This window comes from Erythrolamprus reginae, unplaced genomic scaffold (assembly GCF_031021105.1).
Source record: "Erythrolamprus reginae isolate rEryReg1 unplaced genomic scaffold, rEryReg1.hap1 H_27, whole genome shotgun sequence".
In the NCBI taxonomy this organism is placed as follows: domain Eukaryota; kingdom Metazoa; phylum Chordata; class Lepidosauria; order Squamata; family Dipsadidae; genus Erythrolamprus; species Erythrolamprus reginae.
In genome coordinates, this window is record NW_027248481.1 from 199,410 (window position 1) to 213,993 (window position 14,584).

Below are 14,584 nucleotides of genomic sequence, written 5' to 3' on the forward strand. Positions count from 1 at the left end.
TATAGGAGATATAGGGGAGCAATAGGACAGGGGACGGAAGGCACTCTAGTGCACTTGTACTCGCCCCTTACTGACCTCTTAGGAATCTGGATAGGTCAACCGTAGATCATCTAAGGGTAAAGTGTTGGAGGTTTGGGGATGACACTATGGAGTCCGGTAATGAGTTCCACGCTTCGACAACTCGGTTACTGAAGTCATATTTTTTACAGTCAAGTTTGGAGCAGTTAATATTAAGTTTTATTATTATCATCATAGTTCCCTCTAAGCTGAGCAGTGAGCAATCGCTCACTTAAAAATCATCATCAACTCAGAGTTTTCCAAACCTGCCCAGAAGCTGAGAGAGAAAGAGTGAGAGGGAAGGAGAGAGAGAGGAAGAGAGGAAGAGAGAGAAACAGATAGAAAAAAGAGAGGAAGGAAAAGAGAAAGAAAAAGAATGGGAGTAAGGAAGAGAGAAAGAAAATCAAAATCTAGTTTGAAACTAGCTCAACTATTTAAGTGGCATTTTGATATTGATAGAGTTGCCCTATTATGAGCTCACTGTTATAGACACACAGTACAGTACAGTATTTTATTTTGAAATTCTCTGAGGCAAAACAGGGTGGGTTTTTGTTTTTTTTGTTTATTTATTTATTTGTTTATTTATTTATTATTTCTGTGCCGCCCAATCCCAAAGGGACTGCCGCTCAGACACTATACTTTTCCACCCACCCCCCCAAAAAATTAGAGGGAACACTGATTATCATATTAGTAAAAATCTTAAGCATACAAGCAACAAGTTACAGTCATACAGGCATAAGTGGGAGGAAATGGGTGATAGGAATGATGAGGAAAACTAGTAGTAATGGTAGTGCAGACTTAGTAAATAGTTTGACAGTGTCGAGGGAATTATTTGTTTAGCAGAGTGATGGCATTTGAGAAAAAACTGTTCTTGGGTCTAGTTGTCTTGGTGTGTGGTGCTCTATTGTGACGTTTTGAGAGTAGGAGTTGAAACAAGCATCTGAAGCCTAGATAGGGCGAAACAAGCCTTATAATCATGCTATTTGCCTGTGATCACATGTGTTTTCATACATAGTTTTAAACAGTGAAGGGCTGAATTTTTTTTTACTACCACACTGTGGGCGTGGCTTAATTTGTGGGTGTGGCTTGCCTACCATGTGACCAGGTTGGAGTGGCTTGATGATCATGTGACCTGGGGTGGTGGTTTAAAGGTCATGTGACTGGCTTAAAAGTGGCCAACTTGACGTCACTCACGTCAAGGGTTTGGGTTAAGGTGCCTGGCCTCTCCTCGTCTTAAAGGGGTACAATTTCCCTACCTATTTACTACTACTAAACATCCAAAATATACTATTTAATTCTAGGGATATATGCCATATGTGTACATACATATTACACACAGGGTCACATAACATAGAAACATAGAAGACTGACGGCAGAAAAAGACCTCATGATCCATCTAGTCTGCCCTTATTCTATTTTCTGTATTTTATCTTAGGATGGATCTATGTTTATCCCAGGCATGTTTAAATTCAGTTACTGTGGATTTACCTACCACGTCTGCTGGAAGTTTGTTCCAAGGATCTACTACTCTTTCAGTAAAATAATATTTTCTCACGTTGCTTTTGATCTTTCCCGCAACTAACTTCAGATTGTGTCCCCTTGTTCTTGTGTTCACTTTCCTATTAAAAACACTTCCCTCCTGAACCTTATTTAACCCTTTCACATATTTAAATGTTTCGATCATGCCCCCCCTTTTCCTTCTGTCTTCCAGACTATACAGATTGAGTTCATTAAGTCTTTCCTGATACGTTTTATGCAAAAATGTACATTATCTACTATATTAACTGTATGTACACATACATGCACGCTCAGCTCTTCTAAAAGTATACACATTCAACCTCATTTACTGTGATAGGAAAAACATACCAAGTGCCCAGAAGGGCAAATAAGAAAAAGATTCAAAATTGTTTACCAGTTCTGCGTATCTGACCAAAATTTTTCTACTAGTTCTGCATACCTGACTGTACCTGTAAGAGCCCATCACTGGTTTGAACCCCTGAAGTTAAACGAGTTAAATGGATTTTGATGTCTTACTTGAATCCATGCTTCTTGCAGACAGCAAATATCATGAATTTATTTTTTGAGTCAGCACATACATGTATTTATGTTTCATAATAGTGATTTAATGGGAACAGTGACGCTTCTATTTATTTGACACAGCTGCCTCCCCTCTAATCTTCAAGGACTACTCATTTTTTTTACTTGCTTAGCAATTTCTTTTTTTTAAATGTTCCATTTAAATGTTTGAAGCCTTTTCCTTCTGCAAAGGCATAAAAGCTGTTCTAAATTCAGAAGTCCAAATCTCTTGCAACTTGCGATAGTCCTTATTTTCCCTTCTTTGTCTCTCTTTCTAGATCTCTTTCTTGTAAAGTCTGTTTCCTCCTACAATTCATATTATAGGGCTTCCCGTGGTCTCATATATTTTCATCCCCTCTTATGACCAGATGTTGTTTTTCATTGCACCAATCCTTATTTTTATTTTATTTTATTTTATTTTATTTATTCATTTATTCATTAATTTATTTATTTATTTATTTATTCATTCATTCATTCATTTATTTATTTTGTCCAATACACAATGAGGGTTTTAGTGGGTATATATCTATATACACATAGTAAAATGCATGATGAAGGTTATAGAGGAGATACTCATAGTAAAATATATCTAAGAAAGAAAAGAACAGAAGATATAGGAATAGAACATATCAATGAAAGAATAGAAGAAGAGATATAGGAATAGAAGAGAGGTATAGGAGATGTAGGAGAGCAATAGGACGGGACGGAACGCACTCTAGTGCACTTGTACTCGCCCCTTACTGACCTCTTAGGAATCTGGATAGGTCAACTGTAGATAATCCAAGGGTAAAGTGTTGGAGGTTTGGGGATGACACTATGGAGTCCGGTAATGAGTTCCACTCTTCGACAACTCGGTTACTGAAGTCATATTTTTTACAGTCAAGTTTGGAGCGGTTAATATTAAGTTTAAATCTGTTGTGTGCTCTTATGTTGTTGTGGTTGAAGCTGAAGTAGTCGCCGACAGGCAAGACGTTGCAGCATATGATCTTGTGGGCAATATTTAGATCTTGTTTAAGGCGTCTTAGTTCTAAGCTTTCTAGGCCCAGGATTGAGAGTCTAGTCTCGTAGGGTATTCTATTTCAAGTGGAGGAGTGAAGGGCTCTTCTGGTGAAGTATCTTTGGACATTTTCAAGAGTGTTAATGTCTGAGATGCGATATGGGTTCCAAACAGATGAGCTGTATTTGAGGATGGGTCTGGCAAAAGTTTTGTAAGCTCTGGTAAGTAGTGTGAGATTGCCAGAGCAGAAGCTACGTAGGATTATTCAAACACCACTACAAATTTGCTGTTGCTGCCAGGTTTCCAGTCAGCAAGGAACATAAATATACCCCAAATGTTCTACATCACAATTGTAGCCTCACCTGTTACCTTAAACTTATGTTTCTTCAGTTATCACCAGCATAAGGCCCATTTAATTCTACTTGTCTGTCTTCCAAATTGGTAGATTTGGTAACTTTGTGAATACCCAAAAAAAGAAAATGGTTAAGGACTCCATTTTAAATTTGCCCACCAGATTCCATTTCCAGACTGTATTTCTCCACTGATTGAAAGCTGAATCCCTCCCAGTTGTCAACTCTGAATATATCCTGACAGGAGCAATTTTGGAGCTTCAGTATTGCCACACTGCAGCCGAGGGATGGGCGGGGGGAATAGAGATAGCTGTGGTTTGTAGCCAAAACAAAATACTTTCTATTGGGAACCAAGGACATTCCCCCACCTGGTCAGAGAGAGAGGAGGAGTAACATTACCAGGCAACCGGATGGCACCTTGACTGGACTGTGTGATTGATTGTTTGGGGGAGGGGAAAAACTTTTAATTTGGTGAAAGCCACAGGAACCTTCAAAGTCGGTTTTCACCAGAACTGTGCCAATATGATATTTCCAATAAAACTATTCTTTGAGGAATCTAACAGTCTCGGAGTTTTCTTTGCATTGGGATTATTACTTGGAACCCTGAGACTAGTATTAACAGGATTTATGTTAAGTTGGAAATTTGTCAAGTGAGTTTTGTCCCATGTTACGACCAGTGAAGGGCTACTAAATTTTTTACTACCACGCTGTGAGTGTGGCTTATACAGGACGCCCTGCATTGTCTTTCAACATCTTTCGGTGCAAAATGGGTGCTCTGGGGTGGAGCTCCATTTTTGCTACCCCACTGCGTGTCCCCCCTGTCTGGGCAGCAGCCCACCCCTTGACACACTACTGAAGCTGTAGCGGCGGTAAGAGCAATCTGCCCCTGATTGCCTCATATGGTCATGACTAGCAGAGTAAAATCCAGAAGGACTCCTTTACCTTTTAAAAAAAAATGTTAATTGTTCATTCTACGCTGGAAACTGAATGTTATTTTATATCTTTTCTTTTAATTATACCATATTTGAATGAATTCAATGTTCTATAGATGTTGGGATTGTTTTTGGGGAAAAAAAGTTTTTGGACATTTTAAATGTTTTAAATAGTTTTCTGATCAATCCAGAGAACTTTGGATAAATTAATAATAATAATAATAATAATAATAATAATAATAATAATAACAACAACAACAATAATAATAGTTACTACTACCACAACTACTACTACTACTACTACTACTACTACTACTACTACTACTAAACTTCCAACTTCAGACTGACCGAATTTTGGAACATAACACACCAGACATCCTGATTGTGGGAAAAAAGAAAGCATGGATCATCGACATCGCAATCCCAGGGGACAGCAGAATTGAGGAGAAGCAGCTAGAGAAATTAGTGAAATACGAAGATCTAAAAACCGAGCTGCAAGGACTCTGGCATAAGCCAGTGAAAGTGGTCCCAGTGGTACTTGGCACGCTGGGCGCAGTGCCAAAGGATCTCAGTGGTCATTTGAAAACCATCGGAATTGACAAAATATCCATCTGTCAATTGCAAAAGGCCGCTTTACTGGGATCGGCACACATAATTCGCCGCTATATCACGCAGTCCTAGGTGCTTGGGAAGCGCCCGACTGGTGATGAAATACGAAATCCAGCATAGTGATTTTATTTGCTGGGTTGTACTGACATAATAATAATAATAATAATAATAATAATAATAATAATAATAATAATAATACATAAATTTGGTTTCTTACAGGCAGGCCTGAAGTGTAAAGGAGAAGGAGATAATGACACAGAAGGGAGAAAAAGACTTAGAAGAGGAGGTGAGTAAACATCTCCTCCCAACTTAAATTAAGATTTATTGATGCATATATTGGTTTGCTAGATTTTCACCTTGCTTTTTCCTCAAGGACCTTGAAGCAGCCTATTTGAGAAAATCCTTTCTTTCTTTCTTTTTTTCTCTTCACAACAACAACAAGAATTGTTTGGGCTCAAATTCCACGAACCTTTATCTAGCAATAAGTTGGCGATGTTGGGGGAAGTGATACAGTCTTCGAACAATTGTGGCATTCAGCAAAGAAAAGAGGCAAACAATAAACCCCTAAATCCCACAATCATATATTATTAAAAATGCTGAACATGGGATAATATCATGATGGAGGGGGGGGTGAGTGCCTTTGGAGGGTTTTTTTTTTAATCCTAAAAGCCCTAATCTGTTTCACAGCAGTAACAAACATTCTTTGGGATATTGATACAGTGGTACCTCTACCTAAGAATGCCTCTACTTAAGAACTTTTCTAGATAAGAACCAGGTGTACAAGATTTTTTTGCCTCTTTGCAAGAACCATTTTCTACTTAAGAACCCGAGCCCAGAATAATTTCCCAGGAAATTTGAGACCAGCACGAAGGCCCGGCCAGTTTCCTGCCATTCCCTCTGGGTTTCTTTCTCTGGCGCAGTATATGGGAGGCAGCCTCGCACTGGGTATATGGGAGGCGCGTGCTCTTCCTCGCCGTCACAGAGTCCCTCTTTTTTTTAAGACTTAAAGTTTTGGATTTTTTTGATTCCCCTCACCTCACCTTCCTCCTTCGGCAGCGACCTCCTCCTCTTCTTCTTCTTCCTCCTCCTCCTCACACCCAAATTCCGAGCTTTTATTTCTTTCCTAATGGGTTTCCACGCATGATTTGCTTTTACATTGATTCCTATGGGAATAATTGCTTCTACTTAAACTTTTCTACTTAAGAACCTGGTCACGGAATGAATTAAGTTCTTAAGTAGAGGTCCTACTCTATTTTGGTTCAGTTTTTTTAAATTACCACAGGAGGTGGAAGTGTTTCAAGGCCTTCTTTTTTTATATGTGCAGTAAAAACTTTCTTTGTTCCGTGTGAACGGTTACCATTAAAAAACCAAGTCTTTATCTAAATGAGTTCAGTTGGTAGATTAAAGCCGGATGGAGATGTATCCTGCAGTGTCGAACGTATGCACCAGTCATCGACTGCATCACATATTAACAGATTCAAGCCAGAAGGTAAGTGTCCGGGATCCTGCCAGATCCTATTTAGTATGAGCTATGCAAACCGCAGGGGTGATGCTCCATTCAGTAGTAATGCCTTGGGTTAGGAAAAGGCCACAGATGCTAGCCGTTGATGCCCTTAGGAAAAGCTTTAAGGTTTTAGGCTGTTTCTTCATGTACGTCAGCTGCCACATTCTAATTAAGAACATCGGGAGAATTCTGCTGAATTAAATCCGTGACTCACCTGGCTCTGCAATTTCTTTTTCTATCAGATGGTGAATAAAAACACTGGCTTCTGCCTCTTTTTCACAGAAAATGGCTACCAAAAGCAGGCTGCTTTTATATAAATATAAAATCAGCTGAGGGGTTTTTTTTTAAGAGTCTCAAAGTTTGTTATAAAGAATAAGCTTTGGTGAACTGCATTTTGTCTGTCTGTCTATCTATCTATCTATCTATCTATCTCTATCTATCTATCTATCTATCTATCTATCTATCTATCTATATCTATCTATCTATCTATCTATCTCTATCTATCTAGTCTGTCTGTCTATCATCTATCTATCTATCTATCTATCTATCTATCTATCTATCCATCCATCCATCCATCCATCCATCCATCCATCCATCCATCTATCTATCTAATCTATCTCTATCTATCTATCTATCTATCTATCTAGTCTGTCTGTCTATCATCTGTCTATCTCTCTCTCTCTCTCTCTATCTAGTCTGTCTGTCTATCATCTATCTATCTATCTATCTATCTATATCTATCTATCTATCTATCTATCTATCTATCTATCTATCTAGTCTGTCTGTCTATCATCTGTCTATCTCTCTCTCTCTCTCTCTCTCTCTATCTATCTATCTATCTAGTCTGTCTGTCTATCATCTATCTATCTATCTATCTATCTATCTTGTCTGTCTGTCTGTCTGTCTGTCTGTCTGTCTGTCTGTCTGTCTGTCTATCTATCTATCTATCTAGTCTGTCTGTCTATCTATCTATCTAGTCTGTCTGTCTATCACCTATCTATCTATCTATCTATCTATCTATCTATCTATCTATCTATCTATCTATCTATCTATCTATCTATCTAATCTATCTCTATCTATCTATCTATCTATCTATCTCTATCTATCTATCTATCTATCTATCTAATCTATCTCTATCTATCTATCTATCTATCTATCTATCTATCTATCTATCTATCTATCTATCTAATCTATCTCTATCTATCTATCTAATCTATCTCTATCTATCTATCTATCTATCTATCTATCTATCTATCTATCTATCTATCTAGGAGTTGAAGTCCACATGTCATACAAGAGCCAACTTTTCCTACCCCTGGTATAGGACAACATGGAATTATAAGGCATTAACAATGTCAAAACTGATACTAATCCCATGGCATGAAATGAGTTTGGGAGTTATAAAGCTAAGAAACCAAATTTTGTTTCTCCCCCTTCCATCCTAAAAGATACAACTTCACTGATAGATGGGTGCACACAACACAGCATCAATGTCGCCTTTTCTTTCAATCCAGATCGCCTCAAGCAAGCCAGACAGTATGCGGAGAGAGCCATCAAGGTAATGATATTGACTGAATTCCCCTCCCTGGATCACCTTCTCTAGATCAACCTTAGTGTGCAGAGAAGAGCAACAAAGATGATTAGGGGACCAGCGGCTAAAACATATGCAGGAATTAGGTATGTCCAATTTAATGAAAAAAAGCATCGGGGTGACATGATAGCAGGGTTCCAATATCTGAAGGGCTGCCAGAAAGAAAAGAGAGTCAGCCTACCTTCCAAAGCACCACAAGAAACAATGGATAAAAACTACCCAAGGAGTGGAGGGGTGGTGGAGCTTCACAGAGCTACCCATCACAGAGAACGGAGCTGTTCTGTCCCAGCGCCAAGCCCCCAGAAATCAGATGCACACCACCGGATTAAGTAGTAAAGGATTTTACTACGTACAAGAAATATTTGCAGTTAAAGTCTTTTTGAAAAGGAAAGTAAAGTCTTATCAGCTGGCTAGCATCCCAGAAAGAGATAAGCATGACAATAATTACCAAGTTGAAACAAGATTCAGAAGCGGAGATGTTCAGAAATTGGCTGGAAGCCCAGAGCTCCTCAGAAAGCTATAAACTAAATGCTAGAATGAGCTACGTTGTTCGCTGCATGGCGTGATTCAATCTTAAATACCCTGAGGTGTGGCCCAGTAGTTAGCAGTGCTATTCATGAGTAGACCTCCTTTTGAATAACCACTCATGCTTCCTAGAAGCCCTGCGAATCCTAGCATCAAGAAGAGACTTCTCTTTTCCTGAGTTACTCATTTCAGAAGGTGGAGAAGGGCCTAGTTGTTCTTCAGTCTCTGACACATGTCCTCTTCGTTGTCAGTCTCGGGTGCCTGGAATACAGGATGCTGTACATCGCCTCCACTGTCTCTGCGTCCTCTGGGCCCATGACTAATTGTGCAGGACACGAGCAGGCCACGACAGGAGCTCTCCGTTCCTGTGCTGGCTTCTCCATGCTTGTGGGCTCTAAAAGCCAAAGCTGCCTTGTAGGAGTGGCAAAGCTAAGGAGGGGCGCTCTGAGAGATCACAGGAGAGATTTCAACAAGAAAAAGAGCCCTTCTAAGATGGCTGCCGTGAAACTGGGACAGTGATGACCATCTAAGCACAGTGCAGGTGTGGACTTTGGTGAACAGTGTGTGAACTGGGTGAGAAGAATTCCTTTTATTCAAATATTAACCCCAGAAGAATATCCAGGAAGACAGTGGCTCACAACTATTTTTAAAAGTAGCAGCGACCAAGCACTTTGAGAAAACTTTAAGATTAAAATTGAAGAAAAATAATTTAAGGGGGAAAGGCAGAAAAATTGTTAAAATACAGAAAATTGGACTTTCAAATTGGGTAGGCACTACCTTGGATTGGCATTTTGAAATGCTGAATTTATCTACCTAAACAATGTTATTTTTAAATTGTGGCAAATGGAAAAACTGGTTAATATAGAAATCTAATCCAAGAGTGCCACCTGCTGATGAAGGGAAGAATAAAGTAATCCCAAAACTTTAGAAATATTTGATTACTGGGGATTTAAAAAATGTGATAGCAAGAAATGATCCCCGAAGATACAGGACTGAATTTATAGATGGATTAAGGAAGTTCTGGAAAAACTATGGGACTATCGAGAGGAAGAGGTTGATCAACTTTGGGATAGAAAGAACTAAGAATATTGAATTTTTTGAGAAGTTGCTATAGGTTTGAATATATGGTCTTTGGATTATTGGACAAAAGTGGGATAGTATAAAACCTAACGAGATGCTTTATTAAGAAGAAAGGACAATGATGACCAAGGCATCCAGGAAGAGGAGGAGTCAACTGAAAGAGTAGATGAAAAAATGGAACAAAAAAGAAAAAAGAAACAAGATGATAAGAAGGAGATAGTAACAAAAATAATACGGATTGATGACATAAGCCAAGGGGAGAGTATTCCAAGGGAATTTAAAAAGGAACTAGAGAATCAGGAAGATTCTTATGGGAGAGAGATAGGGACAAGAGTAGATATTTTGGGAACTAGATAATGGAGAAGGGCAGAGATGGGAGAAGTATTTAAAATGAGTAGCCAAAATGTGGAAGCAGACAGAAATAAAGATCCAACAGAGGAATACGGGAATCCAGCTAAGAAATGAACAATGACAGTTTTAAAGCGGATAAGAGATTATGGTTAGAAATGGAATATGTTTAAATACAGTAGTGGCACAATCAAAGTTAAAATAGGGAGGGAAACAAGAGAGAGGGGAATTAATAGAATACACGTTCTCGTATAATAAGAAGTAATAATAAGAGATGAAATTAGAATTTGAATGATGGTATTACTAACTATTATTTATTATTATTATTATTATTTATTGGATTTGTATGCCGTCCCTCTCCATAGACTCCGTATACTTAAATAATATGGTGACTGGCATAAAAATAATATATTGAACTACTGATTGAATAAATAGTGAAAGATTATAATTCAAGAAGAATATATGTATGTTTAAATATGGTTAAAATATTTTATTTGTATAAAAATGTATGGCATGCAGAATATGGTGATTGACGTAAAAACAACATATTTGAAATATTGAATAGCTAAATAATGAAAAATTATAAGTTGAACAAGCAACTAATGGAAGATTTTAATTTAACATAAATGTTAGTATTATTATTAGAATTATATAAGCTTGCTAAAACATTAAATAATGAAATAATGTATATTACTAGAATTATATAAGCTTCTTAAATGAAACAAATATGATTAATACTGTTCTATTTATATCGAAATGTATGACATTCAGGTGCCACATGCATTGATATGTTTGTAAAAAAATAAAAAAATGAAAGACTTCGGGGTAAAGAGAAACTAATTCAGGAGAGAAGTAAAATAGAACTAAGGAGAAATTTCCTGACAGTGAGAACAATGAATTGGTGGAATGGCTTTGCTCCTGAAGTTGTGGGTGCTGCCTCACTGGAGAATTTTAAGAAGAGAATGGACAACCATTTGTCTGATATAGGGCAGCAATCAGTGAAGGGCTACCTAAATTTTTACGACCACACTGTGGGCGTGGCTTATGCAGGACGCCCTGCATTTTCTTTCAACATCTTTCAATGCAAATTTGGTGCCCTGGGGTGGAGTTCCATTTTCGCTACCCCACTGCGTCCGCCCACCCTCCATCCAGGCAGCCGCCCAGCCCTGGCAAGAATCCTCAGTCCTTTCAGCTTGGCAGCCTGGTAGGAGAGGGAAAGAGGAGAGTCAGGCCCTCCGCTCATAAGACACACTAGAGTATAAGAGGCACATACATTTTAGAGGAGGAAAGCAAGGAAAAAAGTATTCTGAACCAAATGGTGTAGTAATATACAATATTACTTAATAAAATACCAGTGTAGCAGAACAGTTTTTACAACCACGTACACTTTTTACAAACTCCAAACTTGGCAGCTTTAAGACTTGTGGACTTCAACACCCAGAATTCCTCCTCCAGTCAAGCTAGATGGGGTAATTAGAAGCAGCTCCCTTTTTCCAAAAAATGGGCCATTTTCTGGGCATTTTTTCACAAAACTTGGGTGGGCAAAGGATCTGGGAAGCCTGCAGGGAGCTCCTGGGTGCGATGGCAAAAATTGTCCTGTTTTTGTGAAAAAGTGGGCAAAAATGCCCCATTTTCCACAAAAATAGGTGCATTTTTGCCATTCCCCAGTCCTCAGGAGCTTCCCAAACCCTCTTTTCAAAAATGGGACATGGAAGCAGGGCTTCGGGACAGCAAAAATGGCTGCATTCAGTGTATAAGACGCACCGTCACTTACACCCACTTTTAGGGAAGAAAAGGTGAGTCTTATACTTCGAAAAATATGGTAAGTTGAGTTACAAATGCAGGCTGGCCTGCTATTTGCACAGCTCAGTGGTGAATAGGCCAAGGCTCAGTAGTGGACTATGGCCCAGGGGTTTGGGACCCTTGATATAGGGCTTCCTGCTTGAGCAGGTGGGTTGGACTAGAAGACCTCCAAGGTCCCTTCCAACTCTGTTTTTCTACCATTGAAACTTTTCCCTTTGTTTTGGAACATTGCCCCCTAAGCAATGTTTCGGTCTTCCCTCTGCAGTGCAAAGTAGCTAATCCTCTAATTGTCCTGCCAACTCCTAGCAAAGGAAGATCTTCATGGTCCACGGTCCGTACCCCATCATCCGAAGACAACTCCTGGTCAGAGGCTGGGTGGAGAGGAAGTTCCCAAAGATGCCTAAAGCGGTGGCTAAGCGGGAACGTTTCCCTGATGGCGAAGCTGATGAAGATGGCGATGACAGCGATGTATCTGATGATTGTAAGAATCAAACACACGCATGAATATACACTCTGCTGGATTCCTTTGCTTTTTTTCTTTTTGTTTTAACCCCTGTTTAACTTTATTATTTCTGCAGATTTATGGGTACAACTGCTTTTTTTTTAAAAGAAGGGAAGATAGAATTTAGCAATAGCGCTTAGACTTATATACAGTGGTACCTCGGTTTTCGAACACTTCATAGTTCAAACAAATCTTTACTCGGCCAGGAAATTCGAAAACTTTTTGCCCTGAAATCTGAACAAAGATTTGGAATTCAAACACCAGATACGTGGGCCGCCAGACAGATCTCACGGCCACCGGGCCTCTCAGCTGTTTGGCAGCCCAGGCAACCCTTGCAACCGCCGCTGCCATGAGAGGCCCGGCGGCGGCGAAATCTGTGGCGGTGGTGGTTGCAGGGGTCGCCGGGGTCACTAAACAGCTGAGAGACCCAGCGGCGGTGAGATCTGCGGTGGCGGTGGTTGCAGGGGTCACCTGGGCCGCCAAACAGGTGAGAGGCCCGGCGGAGGTGAAATTTGCGGCAGTTGTAGGGGTCGCCTGGGCCACCAAACAGCTAAGAGGTCCAGCAGCCATGAGATCTGCAGGAACACGTGTTTCAGTTCTCAACCAAATCGGTTCTCGACCACAATTCCAGAACGAATTGCGGTCGAGAATCGAGGTACCACTGTACCGCTTCACAATGCTTTACAGTCCTCTCTAATTGGTTTATAGAATCAGCATATAGCCCCCAGCAATCTGGGTTCTCCTCACAAGAGCCGGGGTGGCGCAGTGGTTAGAGTGCAGCACTGCAGGCTACTTCAGTTAATTGCTAGCTGTAGTTCAACAGTTCAAATCTCACCACTGGCTCAAGATTGACTCAGCCTTCCATCTTTCCGAGGTGGGTAAAATGCGGACCCAGATTGTTGGGGAAAATAGGCTTCTTAGAGAGGGCTGTAAAAGCACTATGAAGTGGTATATAAGTCTAAATCAGTGGTTCTCAACCTGGGGATCGGGACCCCTTTGGGGGTCGAAAGACCATTTCACAGGGGTCACCTAAGACCAAGGGAAAAGACAAATCTCCCATGGTGTTAGGAACTAAAGCTTCTATTCTAGCGTTTTGGAACATATTTTTACAATCCGACCAATCAGGCATTTACAGTGGGGGTATCCCTCTGACCTTCCTGCCAATCAGCTTAAAGCTCTGTTGGGAGAATTGGTGCTAGACTTATGGTTGGGGTCACCACAATATGAGGAACTGTATTAAGGGGTCGTGGCATTAGAAAGGTTGCTATTGCTATACGCTATTTTACCGACCTTGGAAGGCTGGTAGGCTGAATCAACTTTCAGCCCTGTAAGGATCAAACTCTAGGCTGTGGGCAGAATAAGCCTGCAACATTACATTCTAACCACTGTGCCAAAATAGCTCTCTTAAGGGCTTGATTTACAGACCTTCATTTAGTAGCTATTGAAAGTTTAGAATGGCACTGAAGGAAATGATTTACAAAGTGACTGTTGCTGAGATGCATGCATACCCTGTTTTCCCGAAAATAAGTCACCCCCGAAAGTAAGACATGGGAGTGGTTTCGTAGAATTGCCTAATGTAAGGCATCCCCCGAAAGTAAGATGTAGGAGACGTTTCGTTTTGCAGCATTCCCAAACAGAACATATACAGTGTTCCCTCAATTTTCGCGGGTTCGAACTTCGCGAAAAGTCTATACCACGGTTTTTCAAAAATATTAATTAAAAAATACTTCACAGGTTTTTCCACCTGATGACGTCATATGTCATCGCCAAACTTTCGTCTGCCTTTAATAAATATTTTTTAAAATATACTTTAATAAATAAACATGGTGAATAATAATCTGAATGGTTGCTAAGGGAATGGGAAATTGCAATTTAGGGGTTTAAAGTGTTAAGGGAAGGCTTGTGATACTGTTCATAGCCAAAAATAGTGTATTTACTTCCGCATCTGTACTTCGCGGAAATTCGACTTTCGCGGGCGGTCTCAGAACGCATCCCCCGCGAAAATCGAGAGAACACTGTATAACACTGCTGTCCATAACTTGCATCCCAAAACGTTGCATCAATCAGATTTAAAACACATCCAACATGCATCCAACATGCAGCTGCGTGTTTGGATGCGTTCTTGCTGCAATAGATCGCACCCTACCATATACCGTAGTTTTAAATATGGTAGGGGGTCTGCTGCGTCCTTTCGGATCAAGAATTGACAT

The 14,584-nt window shown here is 39.9% G+C and overlaps 1 protein-coding gene across 5 annotated transcripts in view; it reads left to right on the forward strand.

The window, feature by feature from the left end:
- The window catches only part of LOC139155532 (tubulin tyrosine ligase 3-like), a 57,334-nt gene that overhangs the window by 10,357 nt on the left and 32,393 nt on the right, over positions 1 to 14,584 (forward strand). For 2 of the 5 annotated variants that reach the window (XR_011557082.1, XM_070730704.1), the window contains exons 3-6: positions 5,241 to 5,307; positions 6,415 to 6,510; positions 8,040 to 8,083; positions 12,179 to 12,353. Coding sequence is in view for 4 of the 5 variants with exons in the window: in XM_070730704.1 (XP_070586805.1) it covers positions 5,241 to 5,307; positions 6,415 to 6,510; positions 8,040 to 8,083; positions 12,179 to 12,353 (382 nt within the window). In the remaining variant the exon portion in view is untranslated. Of the gene's footprint in view, positions 1 to 5,240; positions 5,308 to 6,393; positions 6,511 to 7,973; positions 8,084 to 12,178; positions 12,354 to 14,584 lie in introns of those variants that run through there. The other 3 variants (XM_070730706.1, XM_070730705.1, XM_070730707.1) reach the window with 3 other exon arrangements.